The sequence below is a fragment of the Mustela putorius genome, unplaced genomic scaffold (assembly GCF_011764305.1).
Source record: "Mustela putorius furo isolate JIRA1106 unplaced genomic scaffold, ASM1176430v1.1 tig00004007_pilon_pilon_pilon, whole genome shotgun sequence".
Taxonomy (NCBI): domain Eukaryota; kingdom Metazoa; phylum Chordata; class Mammalia; order Carnivora; family Mustelidae; genus Mustela; species Mustela putorius.
In genome coordinates, this window is record NW_025422145.1 from 11,632,136 (window position 1) to 11,650,800 (window position 18,665).

Below are 18,665 nucleotides of genomic sequence, written 5' to 3' on the forward strand. Positions count from 1 at the left end.
GCGGGGAGAGCCGGAGGCCGGCGGTCGCCCCGCCCCCCGTGAGTAGTGACCGCTCGCCGCCGTCGCCGCGCCGCACTAGGGGTTTTTGCGCCGCCGCTCGCTCACCTGCGTCCCCTGCCCGCCCCTCGGTGCGCGCCGGGCCCGTCCGCCTCCCAGTGCCAGCCCGGCGCTGCGACCCGCCGCCCCCGCCCGCGCACCCCGAGCGCCACCATGAACTCGCTCTTCAGGAAGAGAAACAAAGGCAAATACAGCCCCACCGTGCAGACTCGGAGGTGAGTAGACGCCGCACGCCGCGCCCGGGACGGCGGCGGGAAACCAGCGCGCTGAGGGGCGTCCTAGGCGGGAAGCACAGCCCCGAGCGTGGGGGCAGCGACCTGGCCGGGAGAGCTACAGAGCGCCCCCGAAAGCGTGGCCCAGGGGGCGGGGAGCTGAGCCGGGAGTGCGCGCCAGGAGGGAACGCGGCTCCGAGGGACACCCTTGAGCTGGCGAGCGCTGCCAGGGTGGGAATGGGGGTGGGCGCTGGGGGCGACCGAGGGGAAACATGATACTTGGCACCGGAGATTGTAGGAGCCCAGGGAGCATTAACTTGGTCACCTAGAGCGTGGAGAGCTGAGCTGGAAGTACAGGGGACTTCTGGAAGTACAGGGTCGCCCTTGCGCTGGGGGTTCTCCCGAGATGGGACGCACCGCAGGGGTGGACGGTGGTGTGTCGGGAGGAAGCTAAAGCCAAGGCGGGGGCGCCGCAGGGGACTCAGGAAGTTTCGTGTAGGGGCTCACGGGGGAAGGGAAATTGAGCTGGGCTGGGGAGGGGGGCGCTCGCCAGCGCTTCTTGGAGAGCGCGCAGGTGCTCCTGGCTTGGTGGGGCTGGAGGTGGGGGTGGTGTGCGGCGGGAAGGTGGTCTGTGTGCCGCCTGCGGCAGCTGTTCCCCGTACCTGCCACCCTGCCCTCCAGAGCGTCACCTAGAAAAACCCGTGGGTCTGTATGGGGTCGGTGGGTTGGGGGGAACAGGCTGAGCCGCCCCTTTACCTCTGCCGGGGTTTGCGTGGCAGCTGGGCGTCATCCGAGCCTCCTTTTCGCTGCCTGACTTCCCAGGGGTGCGCCCCACCCCCCAGCCCAGAAACTGGTGGCGTCTCTGAGCCTCAGGTTCCCAGGGCGGCCTGGGAAGGGAATGACATGTCTTGATGTGTTTGCGTTGAGACGGCAGCCCACGTCCGTTTTGATAAGCCTAATGTATTCATTTAATAACCGGTTTAGGGAAGCCTCTTGGAGATGCTGAGATTGAGGGAAGGGGTGGGACTTCAACGCTTGCAAATATGAGTTGGGGGGCTCCTGGCTAGGTCGGTGCGCTTTACCAAGCTCTATTCAGGTGGGAGACTCAGCGAATTGCACTGCCCACCAGCCTGGCAGTGTTCACCCTAACATGCCCTCGCGCCACCATGATCCACACTCCTGTCCAGGCCCAGAAGGTGGGAAGACTCCGGCCAGGGCTCCCACAGTACTCTTGCCATCCAGCCCAGGCAGACTCCTCAGCAGGTGCAGGCAGCCCTGGGCACTCCATTTCTGTGAGTTCCAGGTTTTTCAGAAACTGCACCCCCTGTGATTTCAGGGTTCCCCATCTCTGCTTTGGACTGTTTCAAGCTCAGAGGCATTTATTTTCCCCTCCAAAGTCTCCCCCCTCCCGAGCCTCCCCAGGCTTTCACAACCCCAGAGGTTGGGCAGGGCCCTCTATGCTGTTCCTCTGTGGCTGAGTCCAGCTGGCTCTCAGACCTAGCTGGGGTCCCGTCCAGTCCCTGGGCTGTTCCCTGGAGCATTGCACAATCGCATACTCTGTGCCAGCCATGGGGGACTGCTCTGTTCTCTCCCCACCAAGACTCGGGCTCCTCCAGTCCTTCACACATGCACACACCCACACACCGGGAGATGGGCCAGGCCTCACCCTGCCCTCTGCCTCCCCCATCCCTCCAGACCCTAATCCCTTCAGCTGTCTGTCTGGTCCCCCAAAAGAAGGTTGGACCTAACAAGGTTATGATGAAATCGTACAAGCTGGAAGGGTCTTGGCTTTCCCAACAGAGGATAGGAAGGAAGGAATTCCCATCCTTTATAGCTTCATGGACTCCAAGGGCTTGGGGCAGCAAGGACTCAGGGTCCTGCCCCTCTCTTGTCCCCTCTTCCCTCCCTGCATACTTCTGGCCCAAGGCAGCCATCCTCTGCCCTTGGCTGACAGCCCTGGATCTCAGATCTCAGATTTGAGGTTCTTTCTCCAGGAAGCCTTCCTGATTCTCTCCCCAAGGATGGGATGAGAGACTCTTTCTTTGGGCTCTGTGGCCTGGGACAGACAGCCCTGAGTAGGGACTGGGAGCTTCCCTCCCTGATCTCACCAGACCAGTGCATCCTTCTGTCCCTTCCCCTCAGTAGGGACAAGTTCATGGACTTGTGGGCTGGGGAACAGCCTCTTGCTCCGTTCTCTCAACAAGAATCTTCTGAGTGGCAGTTGGTGCCTAGCACTGTCGTGGAGCTCCAAGATGTGGTCACTTGTGACGGGGTCCCTGACCCTCAATCTTTCACCCTGGGGTGGTCTCCTTTATGTGAGGGAGGGTGGGGTTGCCAGCAAGAGGTGGCGAGTTGGGTGGGAGCTCCGGTCCCGAGAGCAGAAGGCCTCCCTTCTGATCCCAGGTTTGCCACAGGTGCTACAGGCAAGTCGGGGAACCACCCTGAGCCTCACCTTCCTCACCCGCAAAGCTGGGATGGTACGAATATGTGTTTCCAGAATGAGGTCCTGGGAGGGGGGCACATGTGACCACACACAGAATGCCCCTAGCACACAGGAAGTACCCAGACAGAGGGTCAGTATCACCCTCTTCAGTGCAGGGGACCCAGGATCCGGAAGCAAGGGAACCACAGAAGAGCCCTCTTGGAGAAAACCGCCTCTCCCTGTTTGTCCGCCTTCTAGCATCTGAAACTGGGGAGGGCTGGGACAGGTGAAGCCCGCTGCTCTTGTCACCCTGGTTCCTAATAACAGGTGTGGGAGCTGATGTTCACACCTAAGCTAATGACAGGGTCAGGCCTAATAGTGCAGGTCACTGAGGATGAGCACAGCCATCCAGCCCAGCAGGGAAGGTCTGGAGGGGATCTAACCCTGAAAAGCGGCTGAGAGTGCAGCCCCTAGCAGCTGCCCCTTCCTGGTTAGGCAACCCAGGGCAAGCTGCTTGGCCTTTGCTCTGGTGTTTCCTCCCTTGTAGAATGGGCATAAGCATTGTTGTGGGATGATATTGATGGCATGAAGATTAAATGAAATAACACAGGGAAAGAGATGAGAGTTCTAGGAGGCCTCAATCTATGGCTGCTGTGATGATTATAACTACTGAACAAATGCAGATAAGACACCTACCATGTGCCTGGGGTTGAACTGGATGCTGATGGACAGGCTGTGCACTGCACAACTCCAGGGCTGCTGTTTTTCCGAGGAGGTGGAGGAGACATTGACAATCTCCTTGTACTTGATGGAGTTATGCTTAATTACTAGTGTAGCTACAGGACTGTGTCTTGGTGGTGGGACTTAGGGCCGGATAGATGAGGTCTCTAGCGCAGCGACTCTTGTGTGCCTGACTGGTCTGAAGTCAGAGCTGTCAGGGCGGAGACCTAGGAGATCAGGCAGGACTTCCTGGGGAGGTGTCCATCCTGTCATGGGGAGGAGTGGACTGGTTAAAATCCGGCTTGGGAGTTAGACTGAATTCTGCCTCCGTTTGACTTTGGCAAAGAAATTTGGCCTCACAGAGCCTCAGCTTCCTCATCTGTAAAATGGGACTCATTTTGCCCCTCCGCCTAGACATGGGTCCCAGTAAGCCCCCAGCAGCCTGGCCTCACCTCTCAAACTAACCTGAGTTGCATCCTGCAAGAATTAACCTGTCTTAACAGGGAGCACCCCGTGTGGGAGGTGGGGCCCAAGGCTTTAAGGGCTGGTGAAAGGGGTGCCTACCCTCCTGGAAGCTGGCTGGGGTACCCTGAGCCTCTTGGTGTTTGAGAGTACAAAGTCTGATGTCAGTCAGGTGTGAGTTCAAGTCCTCCCTTTGCCCCTCCCGACTGTGTGACCATGGGCAGGTCACTTAACATCTCTGAGTCTTAGATTCTTCATCTGCAAAATGGGAGTGATGATAGCACGCCCCTGCTGGTAAGGTTGCTCGGTGCCCAGCCCCAGATCTGGCTCACCGTGAGGGCGCAGTCAACTCCAGCACCGGTCAGCACACACTGTAAGGGTAAGGCTAGTGTTAAGCCCAGAGCTGACCAGGCAGTTGTCTTCTTTTCCCAGGTCAGGCAGGAGATCCGCTGACTCTCATCCATTCACCTCACCATTCATGGGGCCCCCCACCTCCAGGAGATCCATGGAGACACACCTGCACCCACTGATTAGTGACAGCTGGAAAGCCTGAACGATTTGGGGAGGGTTCTGTCAGCAAAGCTCACCTCCAGCCACTGGGGTGGTTTGTACTGGAGGATCCCACCATTTCTCAAGCACCTTCTGTGCCCCCAGCGCGGCTGTGGGTGTTACAGTGTCTCATTCTGACACCGTGCCAGCCAGTCTGGTGCTGGTGTCTCATTTCACTGAGGGTAACACTGAGGCCAAGAGTAAAGGCACTCACCTCCCCTTGTAGCTCACAGGTGGCCGACGCTGGGGGCCCAGGAGCCCCTGGGAAGGGAAACTAGGTCTTCCCACCCACACCTGGGTCTGGTGGCAGCTCTCTCCAGGGACTGCCCCAGGGCAGATGGTGGAGTCACTGGCTTTTGTATTCCCTGACTCCGCCCCAGCAACCCTGTCTGCTTCCCCTCTCTGTGGCTTTGCCCTCACTTGCCCAGTGCTCCTGTTGGCAGAGGGAAGGAGACCTGATAAATTAGATTCAGAACAGAACAGCACTGAACCTTTGGAATGGCTGCTAATGGTGGCATTTTGAGCATTGTCAGGGGCAGTCATCTGGGGATGGGAAGTTTTTTGGGGAGAGGCTTAGCTCAATTCACACCATTCAGGCAATACTCCAAGGAGGGTGAGGGGCACCCAAAGGGCCTGGGCACTAGGGAGAAGCTGCCTCTAAGAGCATTTCCAAGGCTCCTTGTCAAGGGAGGAGGACCTGGGCTTCCCGGCTCCCTCCTACTCCAGGCAAGGGGCACCTGCCCTTCTCCCAGCCTGCCCCAGCCTGTCTCTGGAGGGGGAAGGGGAAAATGGCCTCTGGTCTTTGTTCTCTGTGCTCTTGGTGGCCCTTCTGTGTTTCAGCCTCCTGAGCCTGGGCAGGGAGACCCCTGGTCCCCCAGGCAGGAGGTCGCTCTCTGCAGGGGCCAGCCCTGCATTGTCCTCAGTTCTGCCTTGCTTATCCTTGCCTAGCCAGCAGCGCAGGCCCTCTTGCTGGCATACTTCCAGTAGCCTCTTCACAGTTCCTGCTTCCACCCTGACACCTTAGTCCCTTCTCCCCATGGCTGCCGGGGAGCTCTTTGCAAGATGCAGATCTGATCCTGTCCCCTGCTGCTTAACCCTTGCCCCTTTGCTCTCAGGCCCTGGTTGCGGCAGCCCTGCACACATGAATCCGTGCCCTCACCCTGTCCTTTCCACACCACATCCAACCACATGGCCTTTGCCTACACTGTTCCTTTTGCCTGGAATGCTCTTCCCACCCCTCTTAGCCCATTTCTATTCCTCTTTCTTGGTTGGTCTCTGTTCCTTAAGCCCTCCCTAACTTCTTGTCCTGCCCATCTCCTTGATCCTTATCTCAGCAGCCATTTAACTCTGGTCCTTTGGCCAAAGGGAGGTGGATATCTCCCCTCCCCACCCAAGAGACTGGCTGGTGTGGCACATGTGCTGAATGAACGAACGAATGAATGAATGAATGAGGGTGAGCCATGAAGGACTGCTAAGATGCTCTCCCTCCTTGAACCCCTCACAGAGCACACACACGCGTGCACACACACACACACATATGCACGCGCACATGTGCACTGACCAGGAAGGTGGGGGTGGGACAGAGTGTGAGGGCCTGAACAGAGAGTGCCGTTCACCCCTGTCCTCATCCAGCCACCTTCTATGTGCTCAGTAAGCAGGAGGCAACAATGCAGGGTGGTAAATGCTGGGACAGTGGAGGCAGAGGGGCCCCGAGCCAGCCCGAGGGCTTCTGGGGGACGAGCAGGGGGTGGGTGGATGGAGAGAGCCTGGAGCGGGATGAGGTGGGGTAGGTGTCTCCAGGTGCATCAGCCCGAAAAGTCATCAGTGAACAAAGCTAATGAAGGATGGGCGCCTGGGTGGCTCAGTGGGTTAAGCCGCTGCCTTCGGCTCAGGTCATGATCTCAGAGTCCTGGGATCGAGTCCCGCATCGGGCTCTCTGCTCAGCGGAGAGCCTGCTTCCCTCTCTCTCTCTCTCTGGCTGCCTCTCCGTCTACTTGTGATTTCTCTCTGTCAAATTAATAAATAAAATCTTTAAAAAAAAAAAAAAAAAAAAGCTAATGAAGGAGACAGAGTACATTTATGTACATTTGGAAAAACATTCATACAAAGCAATTGGATGTTTTTTTTGTTTGTTTGTTTTCTGGATGCAGACAGAGGTACGTAGTGGAGAGCATGAAACGGGCTTAGGAGGAAACCAGTAGCTCCAAAATCACCCTCCCCCAGAGGAGGTGGCCGAAGGGGTAATACACGATAACATCGTATTTCTTAGTAAACAAAATCCAAAGCAAGTATGGCCGTGTGGGAACATCAGCCACGTCTTGGTGGTAGGGTTCTTTCCTGTGCTTTTGTGTGTGTTTGAGCTAGATCATGAGTGTTCAGGTCTTTAAAGTGAGGAGTGGGATGGCAAGGAGAGCTGGCAGCAGGAACAGCATGGGCGGGAGCCTGGAGTCCTGTGTCTCAGGGTCTGGTCATTAGTGGGAGAAGGGGTCATGGGGAGAAGGGGAGGTAAGCCCAGGGGGGCTGGTCCTGAGGCCAGAGGAGCAAGACTGGAAGGCAAGCAGGATGGTTCTGGATCGGGAGACACAGATGGAAAGTGTCAGGAAGGCAGCAGAGGGTACTGGGAAAGCTGTGAACATACAAGAGGCTCAGGGTTGAGTCCTGGCTTGGAGTGGCCGCCCTAAATGATGATATGTGGTGTTTCTCAGCCCCGATGGCTCTGTTTCAGGTGAGGCTCAGAGTTTAGTAGCCTGCCCAGCGACCCTGAGCTGCTCTAACACGGACATTCTGAGCTGGGAGCAGGCAAGCTGGCCACCAGAGTGTCCTAGCTGGCCGCCTGGCCCACCCTCGCCTGGGCGAAGGGTTTGTCAGGCCTTGTAAGGTAGCTGCCCGCCCAGCCACTCCCTGACCGGCAGCTCCGTCTGTGGCCTGCTGACCCCGGAACGCTGCAAGGAAACGACTGTGTGCGGAACTCCTCGCTGCCCCAGTGGCCTGGGCTGGGGTCTCAGACTCCCAGCTTTTCTGGTTTTCATTTCTCCGTCCTGGGTGTGGGGACATTGTGGATCCAACTGAAGGTTGAGGAAGGATTCTAAGTCTGTGCCAAGAACTGAGAGGTCTCAGTCCTGCTGCCACGATTAAGGAGCTTCACTCTTACAAAGTATAAAATGAGCAGCCAAGCTCCACTGTTCCTGAAGGGGAGGCCGGGGCCCATGGGCAGGGACAGAGGGCATGGTGGGTGGAGTAGAAGGAACCTGAGTTTGGGAGTTGCAGACCCGCCTTTCAGGCCCTGCTGTGCTGCTGGCCTCATTCCTACCCCTCTCTGGGCCTGACGAAGGCCGGGACTTTGCATGCTGTGCAGTCACTCCCATACCCCCAAGAATGGTGCCAACCACACGTAGCACTCAGTAGACAGTGGCAGAAGGTCTCTCTTGATTCTGTGGGTTGGAGGAGCATAAGCTTGTGGAGAACACTGAAGACAGTGGGTGTACAACATCAGGGATATAGTAGATGCTTAATAAAAGGAGCCTGGTACTCCTGGTCTTGAACCTGGAATGACGTCCTGACTTGCAGGGGCACTGAGATTGGCTTGAGCCCAGTTTAAACCTTGCATAAATCTTCAAGATTAGCCCTGATGTTACCCAAGGCAAACGTCTGCATGTGCATAACAGGAGCCCAAGAGCACACGCCTGACATGGGCCTGGAGGTTGGGTGGCTTCACTGGGCGGAAACAGATTAGGCCGGGAAACGGATCTGCAGTTACTACACCAGCAATCTTCTCTGTTTAGGACGTACTTCCCCAGGATTAATAGCTGGGTGTGGAGGATTTTACTGTCTAATTACCATGGAAGTTTCTAGTAAGGAGAGTATCAGTCAATTGACCAATCAATCTGGTATTTACTGTATGTTTCCTGTGTACTGCTTTCTTACAAGACTTCCTTCCTGTAGAGATTTGGGGATTCTTCCTCAGTCCACTCCCCCTAACCCTGTGACACATTACTGTGGTTCATTTCCGGGTTCTCAGCCTTGGAGGTACATTAGATTCATATGGGGAGTTTAAAAGCAGTGTCCAGGCCCTTTCGCAGGCCGATTAAGCCAGAAAATCTCTGGGGTGGGGCCCACACCTCCGTCTTTGGATGTGTAGCCAGGGTTGCGAACCCCACATTTACACTGATAACTTTGATCCGTCTCGTCCGTGAGATACACACACCTACCTTGCTTTCCCATTGCTGTAGCAGCTGCCTGAGCCATTGTGCTGTATTCCTTTATTCTCAACCATCCCGTATCATTCTGTTTCAGGTATGTGTCCTGTGAAATGGCACAGAGCTGGCTTTAGTTTTATTTTTGTATTCTCACCTGAGAGTCTTATCTTTTTTTTTTTTTAAAGACTTTATTTATTTATTCGACAGAGATCACAAGTAGGCAGAGAGGCAGGCAGAGAGAGAGGAGGAAGCAGCCTCCCCGCTGAGCAGAGAGTCCAATGTGGGGCTCTCGATCCCAGGACCCTGAGATCATGACCTGAGCTGAAGGCAGAGGCTTTAACCCACTGAGCCACCCAGGCGCCCCGAGAGTCTTATCTTTTAACAGAAGAGTTTGACTCATTCACGTTTATTGTAATAACTGATGTGTTTGCACCTACCTCTGACATGTTAGTTTGTATTTCTTATTTATCATGCTTTCTCTTTTGTTTCCTTTTGGCTCTTTTCCTTCATTTAATTGGGTCAAGCTGTATTTTTCACAATTAAGTTAGGATATAAAGCCTGAATGAGACAGAGTGGATGAAAATACGCTGACCCAGGCATTCTAAATCTTTGCAGTTATAGTCATTGGGGTGTTTTGCTTCATCCTACTTATTAGGTTATAAACCTTTGGACTGTGTGCCTGGTGGATGTCTGCCTTTGGTTGAGGACATGATCCTGGGATCCTGGGATCAAGTCCCGTGTGGGGTTCCCTGCTCAGCGGGGAATCTGCTTTTCCCTCTCTCTGTTTGCTGCTCCGTCTGCTTGTGCTTGAGCCACCTTCCCTCTGTCAAATAAATAAATGAATCTTTTTTTTTTAAGATTTTAATTATTTATTTGGCAGAACAAGAGAGCACAAGCAAGGGGAACAGCAGAGGGAGAGGGAGAAGTAGTTTCCCCACTGATCAAGGAGCCTGTTGCGGGGCCCGATGCCAGGACCCTGAGATCCTGCCTAACATCAACCTAACTGACTGAGCCACCCAAGCACCCAATAAATATAATCTTAAAATAATGAACCTTTGGACTTACCTATCTTTGGGGGGGGCAGTTTGGTGCCCTTAATTCCAGGTCTCGCTTAGGTTTGAAGGTCAATAAATAAGTGTTGAATTGAGCAGATGTCTGATAGCATGTTAAGAACTCCTGTCTCGGGTTGGTAATGGAGAAGGGCCTGTTCCCAGGGCCTGTAAGGGGGATGGAGAAATGACGAGTTGGGGGTGGGGCTGAAAGGTAACTCAGGAGTGATTGACTAGAAGACGGCTGGGGTGATAGCAGTCATCCATCTGGATGCTTACTAGTCCAGTGACTGCCTGACTTCAGAACATTCCAGGGCTCCCAACTGCACCCAGCAGAGCATGGTACCTGCGTGTAGAGGGCCAGAGCCCCTAAATCACAGCCCCACATTCTTTCCCAGGCCCCCAGAGCTGCCCCAGCCAAGCTGCCCCTCCTCCCGAGTCCCAGTCTGTTCCCTGGGAGCAATAATAGTACCAGCCTGGAGGGGCTGTTAGGAGGATCCAAGTGGAAACATGTGTTAGGCCCCGGAGCAGGGTCAGCCTGGAGAGGTGTTCCCTCTGTGCTGATTCCTTCTCCCAGAAGGCCTGCTCAGAGGGACAGATCGGGAGCCCCTCACGGTGGCATCTTAGGAGGATGTCTGAGTCAGTTGCCACCACTATTACTCAACCACTGGGATTAATTGTACTGAGGCAGATGCCAACAAGATGTAAATCACTAGGCCTCCCCTGAGTGGGAAACGCCTTGCTGCTTCATCCTGTCTCCCCAGTGTCTCCATGTCATTTCGTGGATGGGTATTGATGTCACCCTTGTTCTGAGAAGGTGTTTCTGGAGCCTGTTCTAATCCTGGCACCACCACTTCCCAGCTGTGTGACCTTGGGGGGGGGTGCAGTTCTCATCCCCTCTAAGCCACAGTTGTCTTCATCTGGAAAATGGGGGGTTAGGAATTGTGACCATGCTTTCAGAAGCTCAGTTCAGTACCTATTTATTGAGCCCCAAAGCTGTGCAAGGCCTGGAATTAAGGGCCACAAAGTGCCCTCTAAAAGATGAGTCGGTCCTGGGATGCCTCGGTGGCTCAGTCGGTTGAGTATTGGATTCTTGGTTTTAGCTCAGGTCATGATCTCGTGGTCCCGAGATCAGTGAGATCACGCCCAGCACTGGGCTCTGTGTTCAACGCAGAGTCTACTTTCAGATTCTTTCTCCCTCTCTCTCTCCCATCTATAGAATAAATAGAGAAATCTTTAAAAAAGAAAAAGCTGAGGGCACCTGAGTGGCTCAGTGGGTTGAGTGACTGCCTTCAGCTCAGGTCATGATCCTGGAGTCCTGGGATCGAGTCCTACATCGGGCTCCCTGATGAGCAGGGAGTCTGCTTCTCCCTCAGACCCTCTCCCCTCTCATGCTCTCTCTCTCTTTCTCAAGTAAATAAATAAAATCTTTAAAAAAAAAAAAGAAAGAAAAAGAAAAAGCTGACTACATCCTTATTGTCCAAAAGTGTATAGTCTAATAAAGGCAGGATTAAGAAAAGTGCCCAATGGGGGCATCTGGCTGGCTTAGTTTGTGTCGTATGATCTTGATCTCGGGGTTGTGAGTTCGAGCCCCACGTTGGGTGCAGAGATTACTTAAGATTAAAATCTTTAGAAAGAGAGAAGTGTCCAATGACTGTAAGAGTGGCTTTCTCCCCGGACTGTAAGATTTCAGTGGATCTGGTTGGGAAGGAGCTGAGGAGGGCTATAGGTACCTAGCAGGTGCCCTCAGTGTTTAGCACTCATTTCCTGAGTGCCTATCGTGTGTGCCTTTGTGTCAGGGATGGACAGATGTCTGGGAGGGACAAAAGGAAGTGGAGGCTGAGGGATACCCAGCACCAGAGGTACACCTCCCCAGCAGGTCTGGATGTCCCCGGAGAGCGCTCCTGCCCTGGCTGGCCCTGGAGGCAGGACCCAGAAGAGGATGATCCTGGCCAGCAGGCAGCCAGGTCCCTGCTCTGGGCTCTGGGAAGGGTGAGGCTGGTTCTGGGGAGAGGTGCGCACTCTTACGCATTCCAGACATTCCAAAACCGATGGCTCCTGCCCACCCTTCCCCTGCTCCGGTGCACACCCACTGAAACAGAATTAACCCCCAAAGGGAAGGATGGATAGACGTGGTCAAGGGCAACACGGGGACTGACTGAGGCCTGGAAGCCTAGGTGGTCCCGGCCAAGGAGGAAGAGCATTTCCCGCTAGACAGATGCCTTGTGCCCACCACTTTCTGTCTCTACACACAGAGAAAGTTGAGTTGTGATTGATGGGAGACAGAGCCGTTCTCGGCAGGCAGGGACAGCTAGGGACACGGTCATATGGCAGGGTTGCAGCACCCCTCTGGGGGTGTGATTTCATCCCCAGGGTGGCAGGTCCTGAAAGAGGCCAGGACAGGAGAGAAGCTGTTCTCCCAGCCTGGAGGGAGAGATGGCAGGGAATGAGCCAAATGCCGGTGGGTCTGCCCTGGGGCCCGGGGGCAAGGACGTTCCAGCTCTGGGGGCCTGGGAAAGGGTGTGAGGCTGTGGTTTATGGGCTCTGGCCCTCTACACGCAGGTACCACGCTCTGCTGGGTGCAGCTGGGAGCCCTGGAATGTTTTGAAGTCGAGTAGCCGGGAATCTATAGACCAGACCTGGCCTTGGGGCAGGTGCCAGGGCAGCCTGCGTAGATTTGGTGGGAGAGTGGCAGAGAGCAAAAGGGATGACCACTTACTGAGTGTCCCTAGGTACCGGGCTCTGAGCAGGACCACTAGATCTTCTGAGAGCACCCATCACCTTTACTATGGCAGAGCCGATGGGCTTGTAGCAAAGTGGCCAGAAGCCACAGAATCGCCTGAACTCTGTCGTCCTGCTTGGGAACCACCAGCCACGTGAGGTGTGTTTAGAATAAGGCAAGATGTGCTGCAATTTAAAACTGCATGGCGTGGGGCATCTGGGTGGCTCCGTGGGTTAAAGCCTCTGCCTTTGGCTCAGGTCGTGATCTCAGGGTCCTGGGATCGAGCCCTGCATCAGGCTCTCTGCTCAGCAGGGAGCCTGCTTCCCTTCCTCTCTCTCTGCCTGCCTCTCTGCCTACTTGTGATCTCTGTCACATAAATAAATAAATAAATAAAACCTTAAAAAAAAAAAAAACCTGCATGGCAGCCTTCAAGAGATGTAATAGGAAAATGGGATGTAAAATAACGCATTAATAATGTTCCATGGACTACCTGTCAAAGTAATTTCTTACATTAACTAAATAACATATCATATAACAATTAAGTTCCCCTTTTTCTTTTGACTTTTTTTTTTCATGTGGCTGCTGGAGAAATTTAAACCCCAAATGTGGCTTGCTGCCTATTTCTATGGGACAGCAGTAGCCTTGAATGCAAAGCCACATAGTACAAAGCCCCACTTGGGGATGCTCCCGACCTATGAAATGTGTCTTTCCGTTCACCACTCCACAAGTAGACACCATAACCCTATAAATGGATGAGGAGATTCAGGTAGGTGGGAGCAGTAGCACATCTGCTTACGCCAGACACCTGCGTGACTCATTGCCCTGTTGCTGGGGTGAGCGATGTTTTGGGTGCAATCCTGAGCCTCCGCCATGTGACTGCCACATGCAAAGTGCTTTGCAAGGATTATCTCCTTGAGTTGTCTCAATTCTCTGGGGTTGGACAGATTCTTATCACCATTACACAGACAAGAAAATAGGCAGAGAGAGACTAAGGCTAAGTCTGCCCGGGTCAGAGCAACACCAGACCCTACATTCTTTCTCTGCGCCAGGATGACTCAGTTTCCCTCCCTGCAGGCCGGATAGAGAGGAAAAATGGGCCAACTGGTTTAGCATGACTTGGGCACGGAGAGCTGAGGGCAGCAAGGGTGGCTCTCGCTGCTAGCTGGAGGGTTGGCGATTCGTGGTGTCCTTGGAGAGCCTGGGTCTCTCCTGGAGGCAGGAGGCTGGGAAGCAGGTCCTTCCGCTGGCTGCTGAGCTTGGGAAGGAGTTAGACTGAGTGGGTCAGTTGGGCATGCAGTCAATAAACCAAGTCTTAGCCAGGGTGGTCCTGGAGGTGATCTACAGAGACCCCCACCACCAAAGTCCCAGCTGGTGCAAAGGCCCTGAGGCAGAAAAGGCTGGGTATAGGGGTTAGGTCTGGGCATCCTCTGGGCCTTGGGGAGGAGTGTGAACTCTATTCTCAGAGCATTTGAGATGCTCTGATGCCGTGGCAAGTTGGAGTCCAGACAGTGGTAAGATCAGGTTGATTGTGGACATGTGCTGAAGCTGGCTGGAGGCAGCAAGAGAGTGGGTACGGGGAGGCAGTTGGGGGTGGCTGTTGCACTGGTCTAGGTGAGAAGTAGCAACCTTGATCAGGTTGAGGCCACAGGGCAAATGGAGGCACAAGAGATCTGTTCCTGGGTGGAACCAAGGAAGGGAAAGGGAGGGATCTGGGGTGGTTCTGGGTTTCTGCTTGAACAACCAGGTAGACGGGCCCTCCCTGCTCTCCCATTCTGCGGTTTCCCTCCTACAGATGGGGGAGATTCTTAGAACAGCAGAAACCCTGCGGTGGAAACACCATACCTTTCAAATCCCAAACCTCTTTCTAAGCCCAAACCCAAGACCAGGTCTAGGATCCGAATCCTCCCAGCAGCCTTACTACCCATGTATGTACACCAGCCTCTCCCTGTAGGGATTGGAGGAGATACTTCCAAATATTGATGTTACTTGCAAATTTCCCATGCCTGGGCGAGGTGACAGCACAGGGACGAGCCAGAGCATGTTTTGGTTTGTGTGTGTGTGAATGGTGTGCCGGCCCCGGGTCTTTTTTTTTTTTTTTTTTTTTTTTTTTTTTTTTAAAGCTTCCCCGTGCCAGTGGGTTCTGCCTTCAGGCCTCCGTTGCTGACTTTTTATCATCTCTTTAAAAGGAGCCCAGATCCCTGGACAGTGACCCCCAAGTGGAGGCAGAGAGCCTGGGCTCACCCATACAGCCACTCTCTCTCTTTCATTTAAACCCCTGGCCAAGCACTGCGGCAGGCATACTGCCATGAGCCCCACTAACAGATGGGGAAACTGAGGCTCAGAGAGGCTAAGTAATTCACAGCTTAGTAAGGACTGAGTCAGGATTCAAATACAGGCCAGCTGCCATGTGTCCGGGTGCTTAACCATCAGGTCATACTGCCCCTCCAGCCAGGGAAAGGGGTAGGGAGCACCTTCCCAAAATTAAAGCAAGAAGAGGTAGGCAGCAGGATGGGGGTGGTTAGGGTCCCCTGAGATGCCTGTGTTCTTTTCCTGCTCATATACTCCGTCCGTGGTGTCTAGATGACCTGGTCACCACCCGTGTCCCCACTTCTCTGGACAGTACCCCTGCTGGCCTGCACACTACCTCCCCAGGCTGCTGCTGACCTCCTGGGCTTGGGTGGCCTCCTGCAGAGCAGGTTGGATTGTGGTTATTGAGTTTCTAACTCCCGGGGACCGAACGGGGGTACCTGATGCCGTTTCAAGCTGTCAGGCTCTCTCCCCGCTGTTGCAGGGCTCTGAGTGGAGCCTGGGACACAAAGAGACACCTGTTCTAGGCTGGCGCCTGCAGGCTCAGACCCAAAAGGCTCTTGTTTGTCCCTCAGTGTGTCCTCCAGCCCAGCCCAGGGCTCTGGGGAGGTGCCAGGCAGCCCCCTGGTCGGCTTCCCCCCCCCCCCGTTTTCCTCCTTGCGCCAGAAGTCTCGCATACAGACGAGGCCATGTAAATGGGGCTCCCTGGCATACCTTGGACAGGACCCTGGCCCTCCCGGGCCCATGCCAGACCCCAGCCTCCTCAGCCCAGGAGGAGAAAATGAGGGCTGATTCTCTGGAGAAACGGGCCCAAGTCTGCCTAGGATTCCCCCAACCTGGCTTGTGCCTCCCATACAGCAACACCTGGGCAGGGCCCGGCCAGGCTGGGCTGGACTGAGGGGACCGTCGTGGGGACAGCTGAATCCTGAGTCCTACCGGCTTCTACCTACCGGTGGTGTCTTGGGTCACGGCCCCACCTCCTCCCTGCCTGCACACAGGTGGGCATGGTAGATGCCATTCCCATCACCAAGATGTCCTGTAGGGGTTGGCTGGAAAATCCAGAAAGCTGGAAGGAAACTTTAAAAACTCAGCTATAAACTTGTTTCTAACTCCCCGGTTTTCCCCTCATGTCCTTTTTCTGGTCCAGGACCCCACGTCACAGTCAGCGGTCCCGTCTTCTTAGGCTCCTCCAGGCTGGTGGTTTCTCAGTCTTGTCTTTCGTGACCTTGACACTTTTGAGGGGAGCTGGTCAGGTGTGCCGTAGACCGTCCCTCGGTTTGGGCTTGTCTGCTGGCCTCTAGCCATGAGATGGAGTCATACACTGAGAAGGGTTCCTTGGAACCTGTCCTCCTTGGTCCCCGGGGTCAGGTGTTCCTCCGTGCTGATATGCCTTCCCCTGGGGAAGTGAGCCTTCTGTCTTCTCCACTGTGAGTTCACTGATTTTCAGAAGAAACCTCTTCTGCGGGACCAGGCGTGACTGGCAAGCAGGGGTCCCCAGGCAGAGCCCAGTCCGTGGCTCAGAGAGCCACACGAGGGCTCAGGTGCACGGCGAATGGCACCCCCTGTGGGGGAATACAAGGGCAGTGGGTACGTGTTGTGTGAATGAGCCGCCTTCCTCACCGTTTGTGAGGCCTCTCCGGTGTGCTGGGTTGTTCGAGGTCCTTCACCGAACAGTACGTGTTGAACGTCTCCTACGTGCCACGCACTGGTTCGGCCCCAGTTGAAACTGGGGAGGTTTCCACTTGTGAAGCTACATGATCTCTAATCTGCTTTTGGGCCTCCTGAGGCTGCCCTGAACCTCCAGCTCTGTCCTTGAACCTCAGAGTGGCCTTTGAAACCCAATTCAGGTGTTTCCAGTAGTGCTCCTGACCTGTCCCCCACCCACCTCACTTGACTAGGTGGAATGGAGTATCCCCACTTTACTGATGGTAAAACAGAGGTTCAGAAGCATAAAGGAGCTCCTCCAAGCTTACCCCAATGGCTGGTGTAGTCAGGATTTGAACCCTGTCTGACTCCAGGCACTAGCTGCCTCCTGTATGATCTCGGGTAGGTGCCTTTGCTTCTGAAGGCCTCGATTTGCTCATCTGTGTAATGAACAGGTGGGGCTGGATGACTTCCAAGCCACCTTCTAGTACCAAAGGCCACTTGCCCTGAGAACCTGTGTCCGTGTTAAACTTCTGAGTAAGTAGAAGGAGGCCGGGTGTGTCCCTCTCCCAGCATGTCACTCCGACGCGTCTCCCCTCTCTGGGGTGCGGGCACCTCGGCTTTCCTGGCTCTGCCGGTGATTGTCATTTCCGTGGGTGGGACAGGACTGGAAGGGGGTGGTGGGGAAGGGCTGTATCTTGGTCTTCATCAGTCGGGCTGATGCCCTGTCTGGCTGTCCCCGTGGGTCTTATTAGTGAGATGAAAAGCTGGACTGGCCAGGCAAGTTCCCAGTCTTTTTGGGATCTCTGTCTTCTCCCTGCACGTTCCTGACCTGCCCACGGTCCTGCATTCCTGCACTCCTGGCTGGAACGCAGGACCCTGTGGGGCCTCTCATTCCTGATGATGCCAAACCCAAAAGGCAAAATTACTAAGACTGTGCCCCAGAGGCCTGGATTAGATCCCCAGCTCTCCTTGTCTCCTGGTAATGGGACTCGGGCCAAGTTCTTCTTAGCAGTTCTTCTATCAATGCCTCAGTTTCCCCATCTGCAAAACTGGAGAACAGTGCAGCTTCAGCAGTGGTGGGATCGAAGGAGCTCATCTATATGTGACTTGCTCAGCACTGGTGGGCACAGAGTCAACTTCCTGTGTGTTAACTAGCATCTTCTAGGCAGCTGGCCATAGCCTGGAGCTGGTCTAGCCTCCATGGAAAACAGGAGAGAAGGCAGGAAGAAGGCTAAAAGGGGTGAGGGAAGAAGAAACAAGCCCCTATCACTTGCCAAACAATGGCTCTTGCCAATTTTTTTAGTATCAGATTTAATGAGATGTAAGGCACAAAGCATACCATTCACTCATTTAAAGTATACAGTTAGGGGCACCTGTGGCTCAGTGGGTTAAAGTATATAATTAAATGGTTTTTAGTATATTTATGGAATTACCCAACTATCACAATCAATTTTTTAAAGATTATTTATTTATTTATTTGACAGACAGAGATCACAGGTAGGCAGAGAGGCAAGCAGAGAGAGAGGAGGAAGCAGGCTCCCTGCCGAGCAGAGTGCCCGATGCGGGGCTCGATCCCAGGACCCTGGGACCATGACCCGAGCCAAAGACAGAGGCTTAACCCACAGAGCTACCCGGGCGCCCCTATCACAATCAATTTTAGAACATTTTCATCACCCCCCTCAAAAGACCCCATACCCTTCAGTGCTCGCTTACTAGCCCCACCCCCGGCCCCGGCCATGACTAATCTGCTTTCTGCTTCAATGGACTGGCCTGGTCTAGATAGTTCATGGAAATGGAATCCTACCATAGGTGACCTGTTGCGTCTGGCTGCTTTCACTTGGCGTAATGGTTTTATGGTTCACCCACGCTATAGCAGGTATCTGTGCTTTGTTCCTTTCTTCACTGAGTGATATTCTGTTGTACAGATATTCCACATTTGTCCATTCATGGGTTGATGACCACTTGTGTTGTTTCCACTTTTTGGCTATTGTAAATAGTGCTGTTATGAACATTCGTGTTTCGTTCAAGTTTTTGTGTGGGCTTATGTTTTCATTTCTCATGGGTAGATACTTAGGAGTGGAAGTACTGGGTCATGTGGCAACTTTATATTTAACTTTTTTTTTTTTTTTTTAAAGGAAAGGCTTTTTGTTTTGTTTTGTTTTGTTTTTAAAGATTTTATTTATTAGGGGCGCCTGGGTGGCTCAGTGGGTTAATGCCTCTGCCTTTGGCTCAGGTCATGATCTCAGGGTCCTGGGATCAAGCCCCGCATCAGGCTCTCTGCTCAGCAGGGAGCCTGCACCCCCCCCCGCCTGCCTCTCTGCC

The 18,665-nt window shown here is 54.1% G+C and overlaps 1 protein-coding gene across 1 annotated transcript in view; it reads left to right on the forward strand.

Moving 5' to 3' along the window:
* PPL (periplakin) overlaps positions 1-18,665 on the forward strand; it is a 44,348-nt gene continuing 25,683 nt past the window's right edge. The window contains exon 1 of the mRNA XM_004750441.3: positions 1-272. Within this exon, the coding sequence (XP_004750498.1) occupies positions 211-272 (62 nt within the window). The 5' untranslated portion in view covers positions 1-210. The remainder of the gene's footprint in view (positions 273-18,665) is intronic.